This window comes from Xylocopa sonorina, chromosome 5, assembly GCF_050948175.1.
Source record: "Xylocopa sonorina isolate GNS202 chromosome 5, iyXylSono1_principal, whole genome shotgun sequence".
NCBI classification, from domain to species: Eukaryota; Metazoa; Arthropoda; class Insecta; order Hymenoptera; family Apidae; genus Xylocopa; species Xylocopa sonorina.
This window is the reverse complement of record NC_135197.1, coordinates 6,423,311-6,444,940: the sequence shown is the minus strand read 5'-3', so window position 1 is coordinate 6,444,940 and position 21,630 is coordinate 6,423,311. Positions and strand designations below refer to the sequence as shown.

General features: G+C 47.6%; 2 protein-coding genes across 2 annotated transcripts; one reads left to right on the top strand and one right to left on the bottom strand.

The window, feature by feature from the left end:
* Positions 1–2,483: 2,483 nt before the first annotated feature.
* Positions 2,484–20,477, bottom strand: LOC143423642 (photoreceptor-specific nuclear receptor). The gene is made up of 9 exons (XM_076895127.1): positions 20,354–20,477; positions 16,216–16,636; positions 13,247–13,350; positions 12,865–12,897; positions 8,667–8,781; positions 3,699–3,814; positions 3,356–3,567; positions 2,943–3,231; positions 2,484–2,722 (listed from the first exon to the last, which is right to left on the bottom strand). The coding sequence occupies exons 1-9, from the start codon at positions 20,475–20,477 to the stop codon at positions 2,484–2,486; spliced, it is 1,653 nt and encodes a 550-aa protein (XP_076751242.1).
* Positions 4,569–6,803, top strand: LOC143423641 (uncharacterized). Its single transcript, XM_076895126.1, has one exon. It carries the CDS (start codon positions 4,569–4,571, stop codon positions 6,669–6,671), a length of 2,103 nt encoding a protein of 700 aa, XP_076751241.1. The 3' UTR covers positions 6,672–6,803.
* Positions 20,478–21,630: the final 1,153 nt, after the last annotated feature.

The following is a 21,630-nucleotide window of genomic DNA, read 5'->3' as shown; positions in this document are numbered from 1 at the left end:
GGTGAAAGCTCGCGAGATGGATCGAGAGAAGAAACGGGAAGCACGGTTTGTTACACGCGGCAGAGGAAGATGAATATGGAAGGAGGATATTGCCGAGCGACAGGGAGAAAAGATCGGGGGCAGGGATGAGGCGCACGGAGTATATTTATAGGGTGAAAGAGAGTTGAAGAAGGAGAAATAAAGCGAGATGAAGAGTGATGCAAGCAGGGAGTGGGACCGGCGGGCAGAGGAAGGGAGAGAGGTCGAAAACTCCGCCCCTGCATCCGCAAAAGCGAGTCAATACTATGACCAGCCATCCTTTCTCCACCGAATGCCCTCTCGGTAACCCGCGCGCCGCCTTTCCAACCCCTTTCTCTCTTTGTGCCGCTCGAGCCACGGGATATCGAAATTCGTTACGTGTCGTAGCGCGAGGACGCTCGACTCGCAAGTTCCCGGCCGCGGCGTCACGAAGCAAACGCGTGTTTTAGGAATCGATTCGGACATGGACCGAACGGAATTCAATTCCGAAACGGTCTCAACAGCCTGTGAGTACTGGTTCGTATCGCTTTTACTTCTATGTTTTTTGCAGAACTTTTTTCTTTCATTTCTTTCCACGCTAGTTCAGCGGTTATTTAATTATTTAACTAGATATATATATCTTCGACGCGCATATAGCATTCAATTACAATACTAATTATATCGTAGTCGAAGTAAATAAATTGGAAACGAAATATTTTTTGCAGAAAGTTAAAGAATTACAATTATTATAAAAAATGTAGCACTATGCTCGCGCATAGAAATGCGTGATATGATACGCGTATAATCGAATAAATATCTGGCAGTGATTTTCAGGGGGCTGGACCCGCGGAATCTGTCCCGATCGAAAAAGTATTAAGGGTAAGTCTCGCCCCTCCACCCCCAGTGCCGGGGCATTTAACTCTCCGATTGCTTTGACAACTTAAGCAGGCCCTTAAACCTTGCTCGTACCTCGGTGTAATTTATAAGCGGCCGGGTGGGGTAATTCCGTTGGGGACCGTCAAACTGCCATGTGGCAAAACCCCCGAGGGAAAGTCAGGGATTATACGGTGATAAATAAATATGTACGTTTATGCAACAACCACCGTGACTCGGGGGTTAGCGTCAAATTTCGATTCGCCGGGATTCGCTCGCGTTACCCTTCGTTAAATAAACGGAAGTTGAGGTGGCTACGGGGTCGGGATCTTTGACTTTTGTTCAGGGAGCAAACAACAGGGTCTTCATTGAAATTAGAGATGCGAAACATAGGGGGAGTGTTTTGTTGGTCGGTGGTATAAATCCTTGGAATTTTTCATTTTTATTCGACTCATCTTAGAGGAGAAATCGAAGACTCGATCACTTTTACTCACGTGTACTTTTATTACAAGTGGTTACGTAATCGTTACAATACGAGCCGTGTGGCTCTGTGTCTAGACTTTTACAGCAGATAGTATCACAACACGAAATATACAAGAAAAGCGCGAGTGTGTATCTTTTTACAGCTCTTCGAATGTTCATATCGGTTACTTGTATATTCAAGACGTTACTTTTTACATACCTCGAGAATATAAGTGATGCAAATAAGAAAGTGGTGGATGAATTACATAAAAAATTCTCTCTCTTTCCGTTTCATCTATGGAGTTCGTTAGTGCTTCGTATAAAATTCGACTACTTCAAACCGAAAGCTGGAACGACTTGTGGTCAACACGTCGAACCTAATGTTCGATAAACGTTTCTATAATAAATAAATATGTATGTATATATATATATCTATATCTTTATGTATTCGGAACTGAGTATCCCTCGTTTCACTTAGATACCGTTGAACTATTAAACTAAATACTTTGCGCCTCGATTCGTTACCTTTCTCGAAGGATTCATCGTTACTCGACCACCACCTAGTGGAAAAAAAAGAAATCACTAGACAGGGTGTCGAATTCATCGAAGGGTCATACTTGGGGCTTCGTCCTTAGGCCAAAGCTTTTACGCACGTCTAAACCTCTGACTTCGATCAATTACTATCGACTACTTGGTCAGTACAATTGCTTATATTTATATTTCCTAGTCTCCATTTCGATTCAACCTCGAAACAACATTTTTCAACGCTTGTTTCGCACCTAAGTTGGCGCGTGTATGTAAATTCTCTCGCGAAAGAAAAGTCTTTCGCGTACTTCTACACACTCTACCTTACGTGACAGTATTACAAATAGATCTCAATTAAATCAGCGATACGTTCACTTCGCTGGCGTTTCGATTGCCTCGTCGAACGATTTGCTTGTCTTCTTATACTCTTCAACGCTTGAATGCAGTCTTATTTGTACGTAGAGACATGTCGCAGAATTAATTAAACGCGTCGCAGGAATGTTTGCATTCACAATACCACGATGGAACTTCACTTATTCGTAGACTCGATCGTGGCCACTGTACAAGAGAATCAGCAGTTCGAAACTTCAATAGCTCGTTCCTCTCGTTCATAGTTCTGGATGGGATTAATTTTTATACATATCGCACAATACTTTCTCCATCGGAGTGTTGCCGATCGTTCTGTGAAAGTATATCAATTCCACCCTCGACGCTGGCACTGTCCTCAGCAGCGGCAGTAGCAGCAACAACCTTCCAAATCGTGCAGGACTTCCTGGTTGCTGCGCTCTGGCGTGCTGACCTAACATCACTTGCGCTTGATCCTGAAGGTTCTCTATTTGACTTGAATCTTTCAAGCCACGAGTTTCTGCAACGTGAATAAAAGTTGTTTTTCCTTTCTGGAGGGGAGGAGGAAATTTAAATTACTTTTTTAAATCAACCAAATAATTTCAGAATTACTAATTGTTATTCTCGCGTTACGAAATATTGCTACGTCTGTTAGATAAATATTTTCCTACATGCGGTATCGACTAATTTCCCCCGTGCGCTGGATACGATTCCGTAGAGCCATTAATTTAAGCACGAACCTGGTCGAAATAATACAATGGCCTTCATGCAGGCGAATTCAGCCGGATCAACCATGACAGCCTTATATCTCTGCAAGGTATCGTGCAAATGCCTCACATCTGCTGCCACCTGACTCGGTTTCCCCGTGGTGGTTTGCATATGGATCCCGGGATGGGGGTGCGGATGCGGCGACAAAGTCAAAGCAGTAAGTTCCGCGGAGTTGAAAAGGGGCGACGACTCGAGCGGAAGGCACCACTGTACCGCGTTCAGGAGGAAAAGCTCCGACCAGGCTTCTTCGAGTAGTATCACCTATCGCGGATACGATCGTTCAACTTATCACATCTCACAGACATCGAAATGCAGTAGTTTCGAATGGAAGTTGTCTCTGATTTGTCCTCGAGTTACTTAGGCTGAAATCAATCGTCGAACTTACCTGATCCCTGAAAGGCAAACTCGCGAACGACGGGAGATTCTTGGCCCACTTTACGGCCATGAAGAGCAACCTGGCGCTGGCTTCGTAGACCGTTTCAGCGCTAGCGGGAGAGTACAACGAGGGGATTACTGGCGGAATTTGCGTGCAACCGCTTCTTTGGGGTGTCAATGGTTCCTCGTTCGTTACGTCTATGCTGTCCTCGGATGCGTTTCCTATCGTGGAACATTATCGATCATTGGAAACGAGTATTACCTTTATCGATGATAGCGATACGATCAATGGAAAATATTCTTTGGTCTTGCGAATGAATTAATAGAATAGGGGAGGCAAAATTGAAGAATACCATCTTCGTTATCCTGCCTTGGCGGTGTCGGAGGGTTCGCTGAATTTGTCGTCGGCGCGACGGTGGGTAAAGGCAACGGTGTCGTATATCTCGCCATGGCCAGAGACACAGGTGGTCTGAAAAATCATATTCCCTGGAATTTTAATCGAATACTATCTCCTTCACGACCTGCAACGTCGTGCTTTAAATTTGTAAAATACATTGAACGTTAAAATTAAAATTAGAGTACGAAGTGCCACCAGAGCCACGAGATTCGACGAACAGCGTCGACTATGCAAATGATTCGCGGCAACTTTAATTCGTTCACACGCGAGTTTTGTTTGCAAACTTTCAGCGTATGCCGCGTAGAAAATTCGTTTCGCCGATTCCGGGTAGGTAGGTGGGTGAATATAGATTGTCGTGTACGAGGAACGCGTGCACGGACTCGCATCGTTTGCGCGTGGATCCCTCGAAACCGTCGTAATCGATTTCACGTCGAGCCTGTCGAAGAGGTTGAGAGATCGCAGATGACGTTGCGCGGTAAAATTGCGGTTAATGTACGAACAAGACATCAAAAACCTAAGTGAGCATACTTGTATATTTCACTGAACAATTCTAACGACTCTCTTACAACATATCCTTACTCTAATCCTCGTATCTGCTTTATACAATATTTACTGTGCACTTCCTGACTCTCTAATCTCTATCACACGTACCTAAGAACGAATCTCGCAAAAAAATACGCGACCATATGAATTACATCCTCGCGAATCTACCAAGCAGGATACAAGATCTCTGAACGAAACGATCGCCGCCACCCTGTCGCCCACATCGAAGACTACAATCGACACGGGCAAGATCGCTGCGTCCTTGCCCGTGTCGTCGACGAACATGGCGATTCCGAACAGCAGAAACTTCGCCAACTGCTACATGGAGCTCTGCAAACAGCAACGTCTACGACCGTTGCCAGTGATCTGCGTGACGCTTCCGCACAGCCTGGACTTCACCACGGACCGCGTGAAGATGGACGATTGGGGTCCGATCCTGAACTCCTTGTCGCTGGACCGCAGCCTACGATCTATCAGCGTGCGTAGCAGATACCAGTGTCGCAAACCGTTGGAGGAGATCAATTCCGAGGACAAGGCTAGGACGATGGGCAAAGCGCCCGTGGTGTTGTCGCGATATTTGCTAGAGTGGTTGTCGCAGAGCGTCGCGCAGTGCGTCAGAAATTCGCCAGTCCTGACTAATCTAGAACTGGAGGGAATCCCATTTCCACCGGACTGTTTGGCAGTGCTCTGCGTGGGTTTGTCGCATACGCACACGCTCCACTATTTGTCTCTGCAGCGTTGTTACATCGGGGACAACTCTTGCGAGCTGCTGTGTCGCACGGTGGCCGACGTTCCCAGCGTCAGATCGCTGAATCTCAGCTATTGCGACCTGACGGGCAAGTGTGGTCGAGCCTTGGCGGCCGCGTTGTCCAGACAGAAGCTTTTGCTCTATCACGACACTTGGAAGCAGTCGCTCAGGTACCAGGAACCGAATTTGGAGGCGATGCCAGGACTGCGACGGTTGACGTTGAACGACAACCCTCAGCTGGGTGACGCGGCTGTGATCGAGTTGATCGAAGCTGTGCGGGACAGTCTTTGGTTGAAGGCTCTGGATCTGCAACGCTGTGGACTGTCGGATAAAATCGGCAAAGACCTCCTGGAGCTGTTGGATTATAACAGCACCTTGAATATCCTGGATGTCAGGCAGAACGTGAACCTGAACGAAGCGTTGGTGAAGGAGGTGGTCAAGAGGTTAGAGGAGAACAATGCTGACACGAAGGCCGAGTACAGGTGGCTGGGTTTGCCTCAACACGATCGAAGAGTGGTGTCAGCGGGCAATGGGAAGAGGAACGAGATCGAGAACAACGGGAAACCTCCGATCAGACCGCGCAGTGCCATCACAGAGCACGCTAAGAGGCCGTACCAGTCCGTGCCTAGAAGATTACCAAACTCGACGACCAACGTCAAGAAAACGAAGATCAGGCCTTACGTTGCATCCTGTAAGAACGTGGACAGGCAACAGCAATCGCAGACGCAGCAGATCGTTCAAAACGGCCAGGCAAAGTCGAAAATTACTCTTCATCTCGATCTCCAATCACGCATTCAACCTGTGATGGGTGGGGTTGACCAGAACGTCGACAATGTTCCGGCTTACGAAGACAGCGTTCAACGCGACACCGATAGATCCTCCTCGAAGAACTTGGACGTGAAGAAAGTCGACGCTGCCACGCAAGTGACCAGCGATTTGGACGCGGATGATTCGATTAGAATTCAGAAGATCCAAATCCAATTAGCCGAAGCGAAAACGGATCACGATCGTCTCGTGGAGGACGCCAGGCGCAGTGGTTTATTGCTGGCCGAGGAACGAGAACGACGCGAGGCTGCGGAGGAACAATTGCGGACGATGAAGAATAACTTGGCAGAGCTGGAGGACGCTCTGAAAGAGAAGGAACGGGAAACGAGCGGATTCCTGTTGCTTAGCCAGCAGTCTTTGGATGAGATCTGTAACTCGTTCGATCGTCTGTTGGACATGCTGGACAGCGTGACGAAGAACCCGACCGCCAATAGAAGGGAGAGCACAGAGGCCGCCATTGTTAGGGCCGACATAAAGAGACGGGTCGCTTCTGTCATCAGACAAACGAAATCGGAGAATCTCAGCCGGGGCTTCGTCGTGGACGTCGACGAGGACGACTCGATCGGATACATGGAGCCGATCAAGAAGTTCGCGAAATCGGAGAGCGACGTGAGGAACACTTTGCCACCACTTTCGACGATGCACCTGGAGAGGAACATCGGGGACAGTCCAGACATTTGCTCGCCCAGTTTGGAGAGAGCCTTGCGTCTCGATATCGGGGAGACGATGTCGCCTAGGGCTAGGGCCAGGGCGCTCTTCGCGCAGATCGTTCAAGGCGACGCTGTGCTCGACTTCTGCAGTCAGATGGATTAGAAATTTGGGCACAGCCGAAGCATCAGAGGCAAGGTCTGCGATGCATCGACGTACAAGTTTCATGGAAGTAATGTAGGTTGAAACACGTGCAAACGAAGAACGCACGAGTGCTCGCGCGTCGAATGTCGGATCCGCGTTGAAGCATAAGTAACTGCGTAAGTCAATAATCTATCGCGAAGAAATAAAAATAGGGAACGTCAATGAAACAATAATTTAGAACAAAACTTGAAAACGTACCACGAACCGATAGCTAACTTCTACAAACGAGAATTTCACCGATTCCCATCGCCACGTTTTTCTTAGCTTCGTTATTGTAGACGGAATAAACGGCTTTAATCCTGTTCAGTGAGCATCATTTCGTTCGCGGAACGGTGTATAATTAATGTACGCGGAAATGTTTCTTGTTCGAACCGTTACGACATCGACATCGTTCCTCCTGTTCTTATTGCGCTGCACCTTCCGTGAAGTTCCCATCGGTACGCGACCGATCGAAGCTCCTGACACAATCGTCGAAGGTTACCGTGCAAATAAAAAGCGAATTCGAATTTACATAACTTGAACATTCGCTCCGCATATAGCCACGAATGGTTAAGATAGCACTAAAAGGATGAAACATCTAGTTAAACTGCACGAGACATCTTGCTGGCGACAATTGCACGCTGTCACTAGAGTCTGGTATTTACGTAAATGTGGAGTTAAAATAATCCGCTATTCATCGGGACTTCAATACAAGCCCAGCAAGTTGAACGGAAGCCAATTAGCGGCAATCGCCGCCTATTTCAGCGACGATCGTCTCCCATTCATACTGACACGGACAAACCGCTGTCGCTTCGAAACTTCCGCGTGTAGAATAGAATCCCACAGAGTGTACTATCGATATCATCGTCTTTGATTAGACAGCATTTTACCAGTCTAATTTTCGTGTTCCACATGTTGCATCCAATAGAACAACGCTAATTTATTTCGATGAGTCCAACGATCGAACAATATCGATTCAGATCGCGACTACGTTTCGATAACTCAGTTAACCCTAAAAATAACTTGATATTTTCTACACTACAAAGTTTCCTCTTCACTCGAACGCTGCCCACGCACATCCCGTGGCATAATTATAACCTGCGCGAAGTCGATCGCAGAGAGGATCGAGATACTCCGACAAAGAATGACCGCGCAGAGATCGTCCGCGGGTGTGGCGAACGGTTCGACGCGGAATGAAAACCAATGACAGAATAATAAACCGATGCGATGCACGTCAAAGGCGCGCGCGGATGTACACGAAGGCGTAATTTCCAGAAGGCTCCGTCGTATCGACGGCCAGCGTCGTTTGCACGCTCGCTGTCGCTTTTAACGTTCACCCCTTGGCGCTCTATGGATTTTCCATTAGTTCCAACCTGAGTACCCGGTTACCTGAAAAACGGTCAGCCACGGGCTGCTAGTCAAAGGTAATTTTTCATGATAGATCACGCTCGGCGTGGCGTGTCGCGAGCGCGCTTGCTCACGACGGCGAAAAGTATGCTGCTGTCCAGCAGAAGATCAAACGTGCCAACAACGTCGTCGCCTCTCTTGCTCTTGTCGTTGTTGCTCCCGATGAATCGGCGATTATCGATCGCGGACACCTCCTCCCGTTGGCTACCTTTAATCACCATCCCCCGAGACTGACCTCGTGGATCCGTTTCACCATTCATCGCGTCTTTGCGCCGCTACTTTAAAACCCGCGCGGATCGAACGCGACGGAAACGTGTCGCAGTGTAAAAGTGGAGCGAGGCTCTTGGATCGCGGTGAACACGATCACGACAGCGAATTGTAAGATCTAATCGAAGAATCTTTAAAGAATTCTTGCAAGTAACAGTGATAATGCTGCAACTGATCGCACTGACCAGTTAGAAGCAGTGAAACAGACTGTGCAGATATAGATCGTCTGATTTGATGATTTTGAAAGGTTGTCCAACGCATGCAACATGAAAAATGGAAGATTCGAGCGAAAAAATCGCTTACCCAAAGACACCGACGGCGACCGCAGCTTCCCGAAGAGCGCGCTCCTGGTCCATTTCGACGAGGGCCTCCGGTCTAATGGTGGCAGTGTTCCTGGGTTGCCGTTCATTCTGTACAGCTGCAACAGAAGCGCACACCTTCGATGTAACGTCGATAATTGACGTTAATTGTAGCCACAAATTAATTACACGTCCCTGTGTACCGCTCCGCGAGAGGCGGACGTCGCGTTCTGATTAATTGCTTGTCAACCCTCGAGAGAACGAATCGACCGTTCGAAAAACGGGTACCAATCTCGAACGGAAGGTACGAAATAAGTGCTCGAATGTATCTCTTCTTCATTGACAAAGAACGGTAGAAATTCTAATCGTGGAACTTTCGATGAATGTGTGACAAATTTCTTTATTCTTCGTTCAACGTAAGAAAAGAAATTATTGATATGACACCATCGATAGTCTGTGAACGTTTCTACCCCGAGAAAGCTCTAAACGAGTCGGTCAAGAGTATCTCTTTGTAAATTGCACGTGAAACGAGGATACCCGCCCCAGCGTATACTTTCTTGGTTATTGAAATATTAGTGGAGTCCGCTGGTTCGACGAGTCTTGCCAGATTAATCGGGGAACAAACGACTGGCCACCACCCTCTCGTCAAACTCACGTAACACGCTGTTATATCACGCCAGCGGCCTGCCGTTGACAAGCGTGAATTTAACAGACGTCCAGAAATCAGCCTCGTTTATTGTTTGCAAATATCGCCGTTCGATAACTCCTATTCAGCTGACAGGAGAGGATCCTCTTCTGGACCGACCTGGTGGCCCACGAGAAAATGGAATAATGTTCCCTTTCCGTCGTCCCGCTGGCGTGTATTCTCCTCGGGGTTGAATTAATAGGCGGAATCGCGCAGGGAAAACGAACTTCGTTCCGTTCGTTCAATGTTTAACTTCCGTTCTGAGCTCTCGAATTGGTTGAATCGGGGGATGAAACGAGGGTGAGGTGTCTTTATTTAGAGTCTTGAAGATCTTTTAGTATCAGGGTGAGTTTCAACAAGAGCAGTAAGCAAACCATTGTGCGGTGGATGTAAAGAATAAATCAATCATGCGATTTCCGTAATTTTACTGGTTTCAACCGCAAAGCAGAATCGTCGACACCTTCGATGCTCCGTCAAGACTGGCTTGCAGAAACGCGACGGTTCCATCCGCTTCCGAGCGAGGAGACTCGTGACACCGGACACATGTTAATGGCGCCGCGATTAGGGCACTCAGTGGTGTGTAACGGCGAGCAGAATTTTTTTCCAGCTTCCCTTTTAGCGTGGCACGGGTGCACAGTAATTTCGTAATAATAAAAAGCGTGCCGCGGCTCGCTTTACCTACGCGTCGTGCTGCCTGCTGAGCGGCTTAATAGGATCCTCCTACTTCGTCAAGCCTTTAGCATCTACGCGTCCCTGTCTCACCTCTCTCTCTATCTCTCTCCCTCCGTTTCGAAGCTTTCTTCCCCTTTGCCTCGCCCTTGCTCTCTCACTTTTTCTCCCGTTCACCCTGCCTGCCGGAGAAGATAAACGCCCTTACGCCGCTCGCGTCCCCGGGAAATTTTTCTTGTCCGCGCGTGTAACGCGCGCGCTTTCCCTTTTGTCTTTTTAACTCTTCAGACCGCTTATTTTCACACGCCCCCGGTCACCTCGCCCTCTTTTCTCCTCTCCTCCTGTATTCTTCACGTACCGCTGTTTTATGACTCTCTTTTTTAATACATACCCCGCGATTCAACTGTTGCGGACGTTTAAAGGTTTTCTGGGGTCGTTTGCTTCGTACATTTGTAGAATTATTATCGTCGATGTAAGTACGACACGAGGATTACTTTTCTCGTGATAGTGTAAAAATTTTGTAGCAGCTAAGAGAAAAGGAAATACAGAATTCCAGCCAGACAGCGTGTAATTGGACAAAATCGGTACACACAACCATTGAACGTTTACTAATATTTACTAATTCATTCGCTGAAAGTTCATTTAACGCACTGAATGCAACACTTCCCATTAAAACAGCGTTCGAACAGCGGAAAGGTCCAGGTAACTAATTCACCGTCCGTCCAGCCAGCCGTTCCGCCGCGCCAAAGAGGGTGGCAACGTTTTTCCGGCGTAATTACAATCGTTAATTCTTCTCGTTCGATAAATAAAAGACTTCTAACCAGCCGGCACGAACCCTTCTCGTCGCGTCCGCGTCTCTGACGTGCAGTTTCGCACCAGGAGAGATAAACGCCCTTTTACAGATCGTTTCACTCTCATTTGCGTGCAGCTCACCGTGGGAGGTCCGCCTCCCTTTTTCACTTTGCCTCTTCCGCCTTTTCTATCCCTTTCTTCCTCGGCCGCCGTTATGACACAATTTACGCCGCTCTCCATCTCTGCTCGTCTCCGCTCCGAATTCCTCGTCGTCTGCGCGCGTTAGCCCCTTGGATGGACGCGAGATAGGGCGAGGCGACGAGGAACGGTCGCGCGGGTGTCGTCTCTCTCTCTCTCTACTTTTTTTCCTTTCTCTTTTTTGCGCGCGCGCGCAAGGATCGACCGACACACACGTTGCATACGTTTATTTTCCCCCAATTAACCCTTCGGGGCTTGGCGACGGCCACGCGACCGTCGCTAACGACCGCGGTGTTTACGACGCCCGGCGTCGCTTCGCCTGCCGCGGCTAACCGCACCGCTCTGCATGCGGTGGATATTCGCCGCATGCTCACAGTCTCTCGTCGCTTTGGATATACGCGGTTTTCATCGAACGCGTCCCATGCACGCGATAATGAACATTCAGATGATTTAATACAGCTGAATTTTCAGTCTCAGTTTTTTCTAGCAGATTTTAGGGGTGGGTAGCTTGTAGAGGTACCATTATAATTCTGATGACGGTAGTTAAGTAGTTGTAGAACTAGTATACATTTTGACGACAAGAATATCGCTTTTTGCAAGAGGAATCTTCAAGAAATCTCTCTCGTTAAACTTCCTATGACACGTTTCGATTTGCTGAGTTGCAGGAGAGAAGAAAAGATTTTCCAAGGGAGCGAAATTGTCAACGAGCGGATCCGCAAGAAAGTATCCCCATAGAACAAGAACATCGGGACGAAGAATTAATGAAACTCCGATCCAACGCCAATTGCTTCCGGAAAAATATTAGCGACGCGCGAGCCAATGGAATCGCGAAACTTTCCTCGCTTACTTTGTCCTCGTCGGCTAGCGTAACTCCCGACGCTGGGCAATCTAATTTCCCGGTGAAACGATCGACGTCCCGTAGAAACGTCGCCGTTCCGGTCGCCAAGGGAACCGGGATCCAATTGGAAGTATTTCTTCTTACGACGTCAAGTTCGGCAATAAGAAAGTTGCCGCGCTCCGCGGGGTGGGTTTCGAAGCGGCGAAGTACGCGCGCGGTTGCAGGAGGGGCGGAGAACGACGAAGAGGAGACGGAACGCCGATGGAAAAATGGGGAAATGCTCTTTTGCCGTGGCAGGTGCGCCCGTCCGCTGGCTGAGAGGCATTAAGAGTTGAATCGAACGCTGCGGTTAAAGCGGAGCAAGCCACCCCCGCGCCGATCGCCCCGCCTTTATCCAGTTATTTATGTCGCGAACATAAAGGACCCTCGCTCGAATTGCGCTGGTGTCCGGGAAGGGAAGATGGGACACCAGCGTTGATTGATTCGCACAATACGGGTTTACCTGTGAAAACGGGTAATCTAATGTATCGATAACCGCCGGGCCGGAAACCACCCTCCACCGTGAGCGATCGGGAACGATATTTTTCCTACTCGGATCGACGAAGGTTTGTCGCTGATTTGTTCTTTGGCGGGTTAGCTGGGATTCGATCGGAGGGATTTTTTGAACGATGCTGTAAGTGTTTAGACGGGTGTTCGAAGAAAGTTGAGGGTGAGATAATCAGCGGTTCTGGTTTCATTTGAATGAATTATATGTTGTTCCTTTGAGGTTAAAGAAAAGTGGAGGTAATGCGAAGTACTTTATATTTTGTTGGTCATTTAGTTAAAATCGTGAAATCTTATATCTTCGGTAGTTCTAGACATTTGTTCTCTGATTTGGATGTGCTACGTTGAAATAAAACATGGATGCTTTTTACATGAAGCAAGTGAAGCTTAGTTGAGAATTTTGGTTAATTCAGTTTGTAGAAAATTTTAGTTATTTTATAAAATCAATTAAGAGGAAAGAAATTGTTTTATGCTCACCATACAGCATCCATGAAGTGGAAGAGACATGTTCTTTAAAACGTAACAAAAAAAAAAGTGTTTCTATTTAGAACGAGTTTCCCTCAAACACTAGTTAGGTATGAAAATTTAATCGTTCGTCACAGAATTGGTTTTTTTCTATATAAAAATCAATTCTGAAGCTTTACTGCTCGAACAGTTTCCCATTTTATTTAAGTATTTAACTAACATGAAATGACTAAAAATTCTATATAACTTCACGGATTTCTTTATAAATTAATACACAGCGAGGAATAAAAAAAAATGGCATAAAGAAAATGAAAGGAACGAGGCAATTTTCACGGTAAAAGGATCAGGTATTTAACAAAGGTACTTTTTTGTAATGCTCAATTCAATTACTCACCGTCCTTATTCATTCCCATTTGCATGCATTTCTTCAGACGACACGCCTGACATTGATTTCGGTGAGCTTTGTCCACGATACATCTTCCGGTACCAGCTTGACATCTGAGCATAAAATGTTGAGACACAAGAATTATATCGAAACATCTAAAATCATTTCCATTGCGAATGTATTAATATTGGATGTTCAAAAAAATTGCGCACAGTTAAAGTATGCAGTTCGATTCGACACGATTCTTTCCAAAGCACGAACGATGTGAATGCTTGTTACTGGCAAGAGAAATCGAATAGAAAAGCTCCTCTGTCGGTCGAAATCGATCGATCCTTGACGATGACGTTTCATCGACGACCATCGTAACTTGGTAGATGTTGTCCCTTCCGAAAAGACGACAAATTTCGAGCGCAGTTACCGGAAATCCTAGCTGCGCACTCAGGAGGTGGCGTTAAATTCGATTACTTTCATTGTTCGGCTAACCCGGTTATCCTTCCGGGCTGACTAACGTAAAGAGGCGACCGCTCGGGGTCACGTACCTTCTTCTCATCCCTCTTAATTTCATCCAATCCCGCGGTAGCCTCGTGGTGCCTCGTTTCTTGGGGGTCGCAGTCGCTTCCTCTTTTCTTCCTCAGCCTGCTACGCGACGCGGATCGTTTTGTAGGAAATGAACAAGTGTCATTTGTTGCCTTTAATCGCGATAGCTCATCGCAGTTCGCTTCTTTTCTGCTAAGATCGATGGATTTCATCTTATCAATGTAACTCCCGTTTTCTTTTTATGAAAATTAATAAAACATCGAGGCGCGTTTCATAGCCTTCACGACCGTCCCACGCGAGTCAAAAACGAAATGTTGTATCATAATCGAATCGAAACAGACTAAAGTCAAGCCATTCGCAGTTTTCCCATGGAGCAGAGCAGAAAGAAAGGTGTCGACGGCGGTAATAGCCGGGGGCCTCGATCTGGGCGGTCGATCGATTCCCGGGGCACCGTTAGCGCGATTTTAACTAACGTCAGTCACAAGGAGGCGGCCTGATCCAGCGGCGCGACGAAAGGACGCCGCCATCCTCGAACTATCTTGTCCCGAGGCGGTGGAACACGAAGGGCACCGAAGGGTGGCTGCGTGCTGCCGTGCCAGCGGGGTTCCTCTCGCAAATTGATTTGCGTTCACACCCCAGCGAGCCTCCGCTCTGTGCCGTCTCTGGCCCGTGCAACAACGGGGGGGGATACGTCAACCCTCCGCTGCATTCACCCTTCAGAACCACATCATACATTTATTTACGCATCTCTCTATTCTTCGGCTGGCCAGCCATTGTTTGCTTCATCGAGTTACCGGAAACATGTGCTGGCTGTTATCGCGCCCGAAGATCGCCTCTACGAATGATTCGATGACTTAACCCTGTAGCCCAACTTAACCGAGAAGATCGATCGTTTCCCTTAGGCGCTGATTTCTTTTCGTATCGGACAATTCGTGTCGCTAGCTGACGAGTACCACTCTTTGTACGTTTCTTCGTTCCTTTGTCGAATCAGCTCAACAGTTTTCCATTCACGCGAACGTGCGTGTGTTCGTTGTACAAATGCTAGAACCACGCATCTGCATGTATATGATCGTCTCTTCAGTTCAATGGGAATCTGTCGCTATATCCATCGGCTAGAAAATAAAGAACCACTTGTATCAATCGCAGCAAGGAACAGTTGATCCATCGCGCGCAAAATTCAAGTGTGCCCCGGTGGGAGTTGGCGCGAACTTTCCACGCAATCTGGATCATGCACGATCCACTTAATTGCATCCAACCGATCCGTGAAGTTGGACTTTAATCCGACGATTATGGTCGATGCGCCGCCGCGGCGCATCACGTTGGGACGCATCTGTCGCGGTCTACGTTCCCCTCTACGAGTAATTGGTTATCTGTGCGGAGGCTCTTCACTCTTTACCGTGTTACGATCGTTCGACAGGAATTAACAGCGACGAATAAAAAAATCTGCTATAGCAAGACACATGGTCCAGCCGAGAAGACGCGTGTCGCGTGCGATCGGTCTTTCATCCGTCTTTTAATTATTCTAAAACGAGATTTATGAAAACATAAGGTTTGCTCAACCTCGTCGACTATATATCATCGAAGCAACCAGCTGTTTGGACGTCGTCATCTTTCAACGCCCCGCTTCGAACCTCTTTTACTTGAATCCTGCGGATCCCCTTCGGCGAGGAGACTGAAAAATCTCAACAGATTTCCAGGTAGACTCCATATATATTCATCGGCCAGTCCGCACTGTTTGCAGGCGAGTCACGCGTACGAAGCGATTCTAGCTGCAGCATTTATTTTTCAAACATCCGACGGGGTTAATAGTTTCTGTATCGAGCGTCCCGGCGTCGTGTATCTCCTCGACAGGCTTAACGCGCACACCTACGGCCGCGCGTTACCGATAGTCACGTATACGTAGTCAAAGGGATGCACGCACACGGCTGGTACGTGGCCCCGTGTAAAACGGATCGAGCGTATCAGACAGCGATTCCGAGCTGAGAGGGATCCGATGGAGATGGATGGCCGTTCCCAGGGGATGGTAATAGTACGCCGTATACACAGGGTTAGGCGGATAGGTCCTCCAGGGTTCAACATTATGCCGTTCCGCATTGTTGCCCGGTATTACGATGAGCCCACTCGACTTGGACCACATGGCGCCACTGGCTGCCCAGTTTGACATTAAACGCCATAAGAAGACCCGTCGACTAATTTCTGTCTGATAGAAAACGAGTAGTGGCTTCAGAAATAAAACGTTTCGTTCGATGGGTCCTGGAATGCGTCAGTCGGTGTTCCGTTTGATGAGAAGCTGGATTATCGCATCTTCTCTTCCACAGTATCAATCGCAGTTTCGAATGATTCGTGTATTCTTTTTTGGGAGATTTAGTGGAAGATAATTACACGTGAAACGACGCGTGACAATGTCGAGCGTTCAACTGGGAACCGTTCGATAAACTCACCTGTATATCAGCTTCCGTCTGACGCTTCTCTTGAAGAATCCGCTGCACCCGTTGCAAGCTAAGATTCCATAATGCTTCCCAGAGCTGGTGTCACCGCACACCACGCATATCAGACCGAGGCTACGCGGCGGCTTACTGCCGTGTTGCGGTTGCAGTTGCTGCTGCTGTTGGGGCTGCTGTTGCTGTTGTTGCTGCTGCTGTTGAACCTGCCCCAGCAAGTGAGGGTGGCCGTTCCCGAGAGCGGTTAGGTACGGCGACCTCGCCAGCGGGAAGTCTGTGGGTATTCCTCTGCAAAGTGGGACCGGACATTCCTGGACAGACCTCGAGGCGTAAGGATCGTGACTCGAGGTCGATCCCGTCGCCCCCAATGGACTGTACCGCTCTGGTAATCCAGGGGAGATTACGCTGCTCTCGCCCGAGTCTGGAAACAAATGGTTTTTCGGTTAGCTCTTTCAGTTGGGCGAAGAAACTGTTCTCGATGAGGAATATCTTGGAATTCCTTGCGAAAAATGTGAATCGTTCGCTTTCGTCGCTGTTCTTTCCAGGATTGATGTTGGCAAGTGATTTTGTGACACATATTTTCTATACGTTTCGAAAGATCGATAAAAATGACAAAGGCATGGTCGTTTCATCATTTTCCATCGATATATTTTCTCTGTACTTTTTTTTTATATCCAGAGAGGATCAGTCCGTAGGTTCGGGTCGTTTTAATAGAACAACCGCAGATTTATGATTGGCACCAGAGTTTTTCCACGATCGAGCTTGATTCATCCTATTCGATCAGATGGCAGTAACGTTCGTCTAATCCCGGAAATCTCTTCAGCGCGCTCGTGTGACCGGCCCCACGGGTCGTGCCACCTTCCACCCTCGACTGATTCGCGTGAAGCGGATTCTACGTGCGCGTATATAAAATAATTGTACGCTCACGGTCTCTATTCGTACGTGGACCGTCAGAAAGTATTGCTATGGATCGCCAGGAACGATTTACGAGACAGTTAGACAGCGTTTTGTAGATTTCTGCTCGATGATAAAGTGGTTATCGATAGTTTACGTTGATCGTTAATCCACATTGACGAAAATAACTGCGGTTAAATTATTAGGAATAATTTTCCTTGGAAAACTAGTTAAATCTAACGTTAACAAGAGATGAATTTATTTTCTATTATTTCTGTTATAATGATATTTATGAATGATACATCCTTTTTGATAGAATCTCTGCCCGACCGACTATAGTTTCTGTCCCTAAGAGGCTCGCGGCTCTTTTACCGCATCCCTTAAGGCTTACCGACTGAATCGCGAGGGCAAACAGTATTTACATCGAGAAATGAGTTCGTAAAAACCCAGGTATAAATATTTATACATTCAGAAAGAAACAGACGGAAAGAATGGTGGGACGATCCTGTCGTGGGGAGAATGCAAAGCGCAACTTTGCTCCATGCACCCCTTTTACCCTCAAAATGCTCTGACGTTCGTTCGACTCGCTGTTCGTGTCGCAAAATAGAATTGCAATCGATAGAAAAGAGTCTATCGATATTGAAAGGCATTCATTTTTTAATGACAGAAAGGTCAAATCGTTAAACTGCAACGAAGAAGAAACGAGACGGGTTACCAATCGGCAGGGAACTAAATTCCATCGATACTTCGCGACAACGTTAACGATATTAATTGAAAGATGGAAATGCGAAGAGATCGGAGGCCGGCGAACATCTGCGTGATGAACGAAATGTGATTTCGCCACTCCGCTCGGCTTTATTAGTCACGCTACCAGCCCCGACGAGGCGCGAGAACTCCCCGGAATCGTATTTGTCGGCTACATCGTACTCGATCGAAAACTCGTTCCGGTCTCGTTAATGCCGCGGGGTCAGATAGGATCCGTTCGAATTACCATGCGAATCGACAACAGCTCCAGATATCAAGTTAGGGTCCCTTTCCTAACCCTGCGCAAAATAATTTAACCGTGCCCCGGTCCGTGCAGTTATTTAAAATCGTTCCACGACTCGAACCCTCCGCGCGGCAGACTGCAATCGATATTTCGAATTAAACGAAACGATTGCTCGCTCTTGAAATTGATTGCGCGGTAAGAAATCACGATAGAGACGCAAGTTTCATTTATCCTCTCAGGGGGCAAAAATTAAATTAATTGCATTCAAAGAAATGTTATTTTATACTAGGATTATCGGGGGTAGAAAGTTGCCATTCGTCGTAGACGTGACTGAAATCGTAACTGTGAATGCAAAATGTGAATTACTTGTCCGCTGATGATTTTACAGCATCAGATTGAGGAGATACGTAATCGTAATCAATGATCAAAGTCGCGTGGCACGTCCGAATCGTTCGCTGATACGCATGATCCAGCTACGCCAGGAAGAATTGAATCGTATCGTTTCGTCGTTACTATTACGGGGGATGAACTCGATGCGATCTTATTAATGCGACTCACGTAACGTCCTAAGCGTGTCGGCTTTTCGATCTCGTTAACACCCTAATCCCGGCGTACGAGCACAGAGAGACACAAATTGCGACATGTGAAATCTATGCTGGTGATGGCGACGAACTCTACCTACAAATTGAAATTCTATCGACAGCAATTTTAATGATTAATTCGACCATACCATTCTTTCATTTCGAAATTCATTTTGTCGCTATTAAATATTTTTTGTTTAAAGTAGTTCTTATCTGAAGTTCGATTGATTAGAAGGGATGAAAGAACTGCTCTGAAGAAGCGACCAAGGCGATATGCTTTAAATAATACGATTCACCCTGTCTTCCATTTACTCCCAAATATAGAGGGTAAATAAACTCTGAATTAACATCGAGAGGATTGATTAAACGAGCAAAATTAATGGCAAAAAATTTGTTACCCTACACCCTCTGCGAAGAACACTCAAACCCAACTTCCTACTTTATCAATCTAATTTTCCCCAATAAATCCACCGTCACAATGCCATCCACCCCCGTGGAAATCTCCAAGCGCAGATTTCACTCTTCCCCCGAAACGACTTCTAAGGCCAGGAATAATCCTCCTCCGCGTGCGAACCAAGCGACTCTCGTTCCCATTCGACGTCGTCGATCACAGACATCCGCGTGTTTCGTGTTTCTCGTGGCAGCGGCGTTAGCCACCACGTACGCGACAACGTTACGCCATTAGGGTAATCGAATCGTCGGCTGAGGCTCGCGAGATGCCACGACTGCCAGGGGTTAAACGAGAAGAGAAAAATTATGCGGCCGTATGGTGACCAGCGCGCGAAAGCGCGAGCCACGGGGCGTTCGTGTGCGCGTTACACGCGGGCAAAACCAGGGGCGTCAAATTTCATTAGCATATCAATGCTGGCGGATGGCGAGGCGCCACCTGCGCCCCCGTATTATGGGATCATCGAGGAACCTGGGTGGGGGCGCAGCGCGGAATAACGACCAGCAAAGGGGACGTCGTCCGGGAAGCTGGAAAAAAAAGGGGTTTCGTAACTACCGGCGACCACTCCGGCCACCCTCCACCCCCTGCGCCACGTTACCAATCTCGACTAATTGTTGCCGCATTAGGGAGATACCGCTGTCGTCTGGCGTCGTGTCTTGCACGATGCCGATTTGCGATTTTTAACATCTGTTTGAATCAGATTCGATGGGGACGATGAACTGTAGTTTTGGATGGTGGTAGTCATTTTTGAAGGGTAGGTTTTTTTACGATCAACGAGGGTATGCGTAAATGTGAATTTATTAATTGAATTGTGTAGCTACTCCGATTTCTTGAAGACTTTAAGGGAAAGTCAATTGCATTCGTGTTGAATATTATTCGATATGATATATTGCGGACAGAATACTGTAGTTACACTAAATTCTTCGAGGTGCTTGAAATTTGATTACTTTAATGGCGTAATTTCGTTGGCCGCGCTGCACCCTCTTATTTCACTTACCACCCTAGAATTGCGATTCGTATAAAAGTGCGACGAGGGTTGATTTATGTGCAGTCCGTCTTTTGAACGTGCGTTAATACAGTTGATCGTTTGAGTAGATTAAACGTGTGCGTATGTGGAATTTTGTGCTCGTTGAATAGCGATTTAAAGTAGTAAAGATCCACGACTGGAGCGTCGTTATCGTGAATTCGATTTTAAATTAAAACGATGATTTATCGGTATTAACTTACCGTGTCGAATACTTATGGGGCTACGACTACGACTTCTTGAACGCTCTGGGTGTGCTTCATTCTGCGGCTGTTGATGTTGATGCTGATGTTCCTCTGAAGTAGTAACAGACGTTGCTCCGTTCATGGTGTATTAATGAACACTCCTCGTTAAAAAAAAACACAATGGACTGCAACATATTACAATATGCAAACGTTATTCCATTGAATTACTAACGCATCAAACATCGAAATACAGAAATACACCTTGTTATTACTGTTGAAATCAAGGAACAACCAAAATGTCAGAGAGAAGGAACAACTACTTAAAGTGTCATGTGTTAGGTACCATTAAACAACAATTCTCACTGGCAGTCGAACGTTGTACAACAGACAAAATCAAGTTCACGATCGCGGACCCAGCCAATCAATAACAGATCGTCACCAAAGCGTCCTCACCTACTTAATTATACGACTTGACGAACTTCACTCTTGACGAACACTCGCGCACAGCAGTCCCTTAATCCAACTAGCGAAGTGCTTAAGCCGCACTCAAAACGTTCCAAGAGTCCTCGCACAATTTTCAAAGAACAACCAGCACCGCGAAACTCCACCGAATCGACCGACGCTCGACGAGCAAACAACCCCTACGAACCAGCGAGCTCCCCAGAAGGAATTTCGATCAGCTCGACGGGTCGTGGTGCCCGCGAACCTGGTCGTGGTACCACGTCAGCGGGAACGACGACGACGGATGACGTCTCGAAGTCGGCGTCTCTCGACGAGAGATCGGCGTTAGCTCGCCTCGAACGTCCCGTATCACGGAGGTCGACGTCGTTGGTGGCTGCGGAAGGTGCCTCGACGCCGTGCGTCCCGCGAGCACGGGCCACCGATTGGTCCGTTGGCACTTTTGAAGGCGGGATCAGGAGGCAACGCCGGAAAAACAACAAAAACGAGGAGCGGGAGGATTTAACCTATAGCCGGCACGTTTGACGCGGCGCCTCGGCCGACGACGCTCGTCGCGGCGCCTGCGCGCACCCCTTCGCCACGGTTGACGCCTGGTCGACGCTACGGCGCCCCCCACCCTTCGCGCCACCGTCAGGAGACGACGCCTACCTTCGCCCACTGAACGTCGTGCAATTGTTGATCGTTGGCTACGTGGTAGTGCAACCTGCACCCCCTTCTCTCGCCCTGTCTCTTTCCCTCGTCCGCGGCGTTTTCTTTCACCCTGCGTCCACCCTCCTGCACCCTCTCTATCGGAGCGGATGAAGCGATACCTAGTATCGCGGCGCCGCTGACTGGAA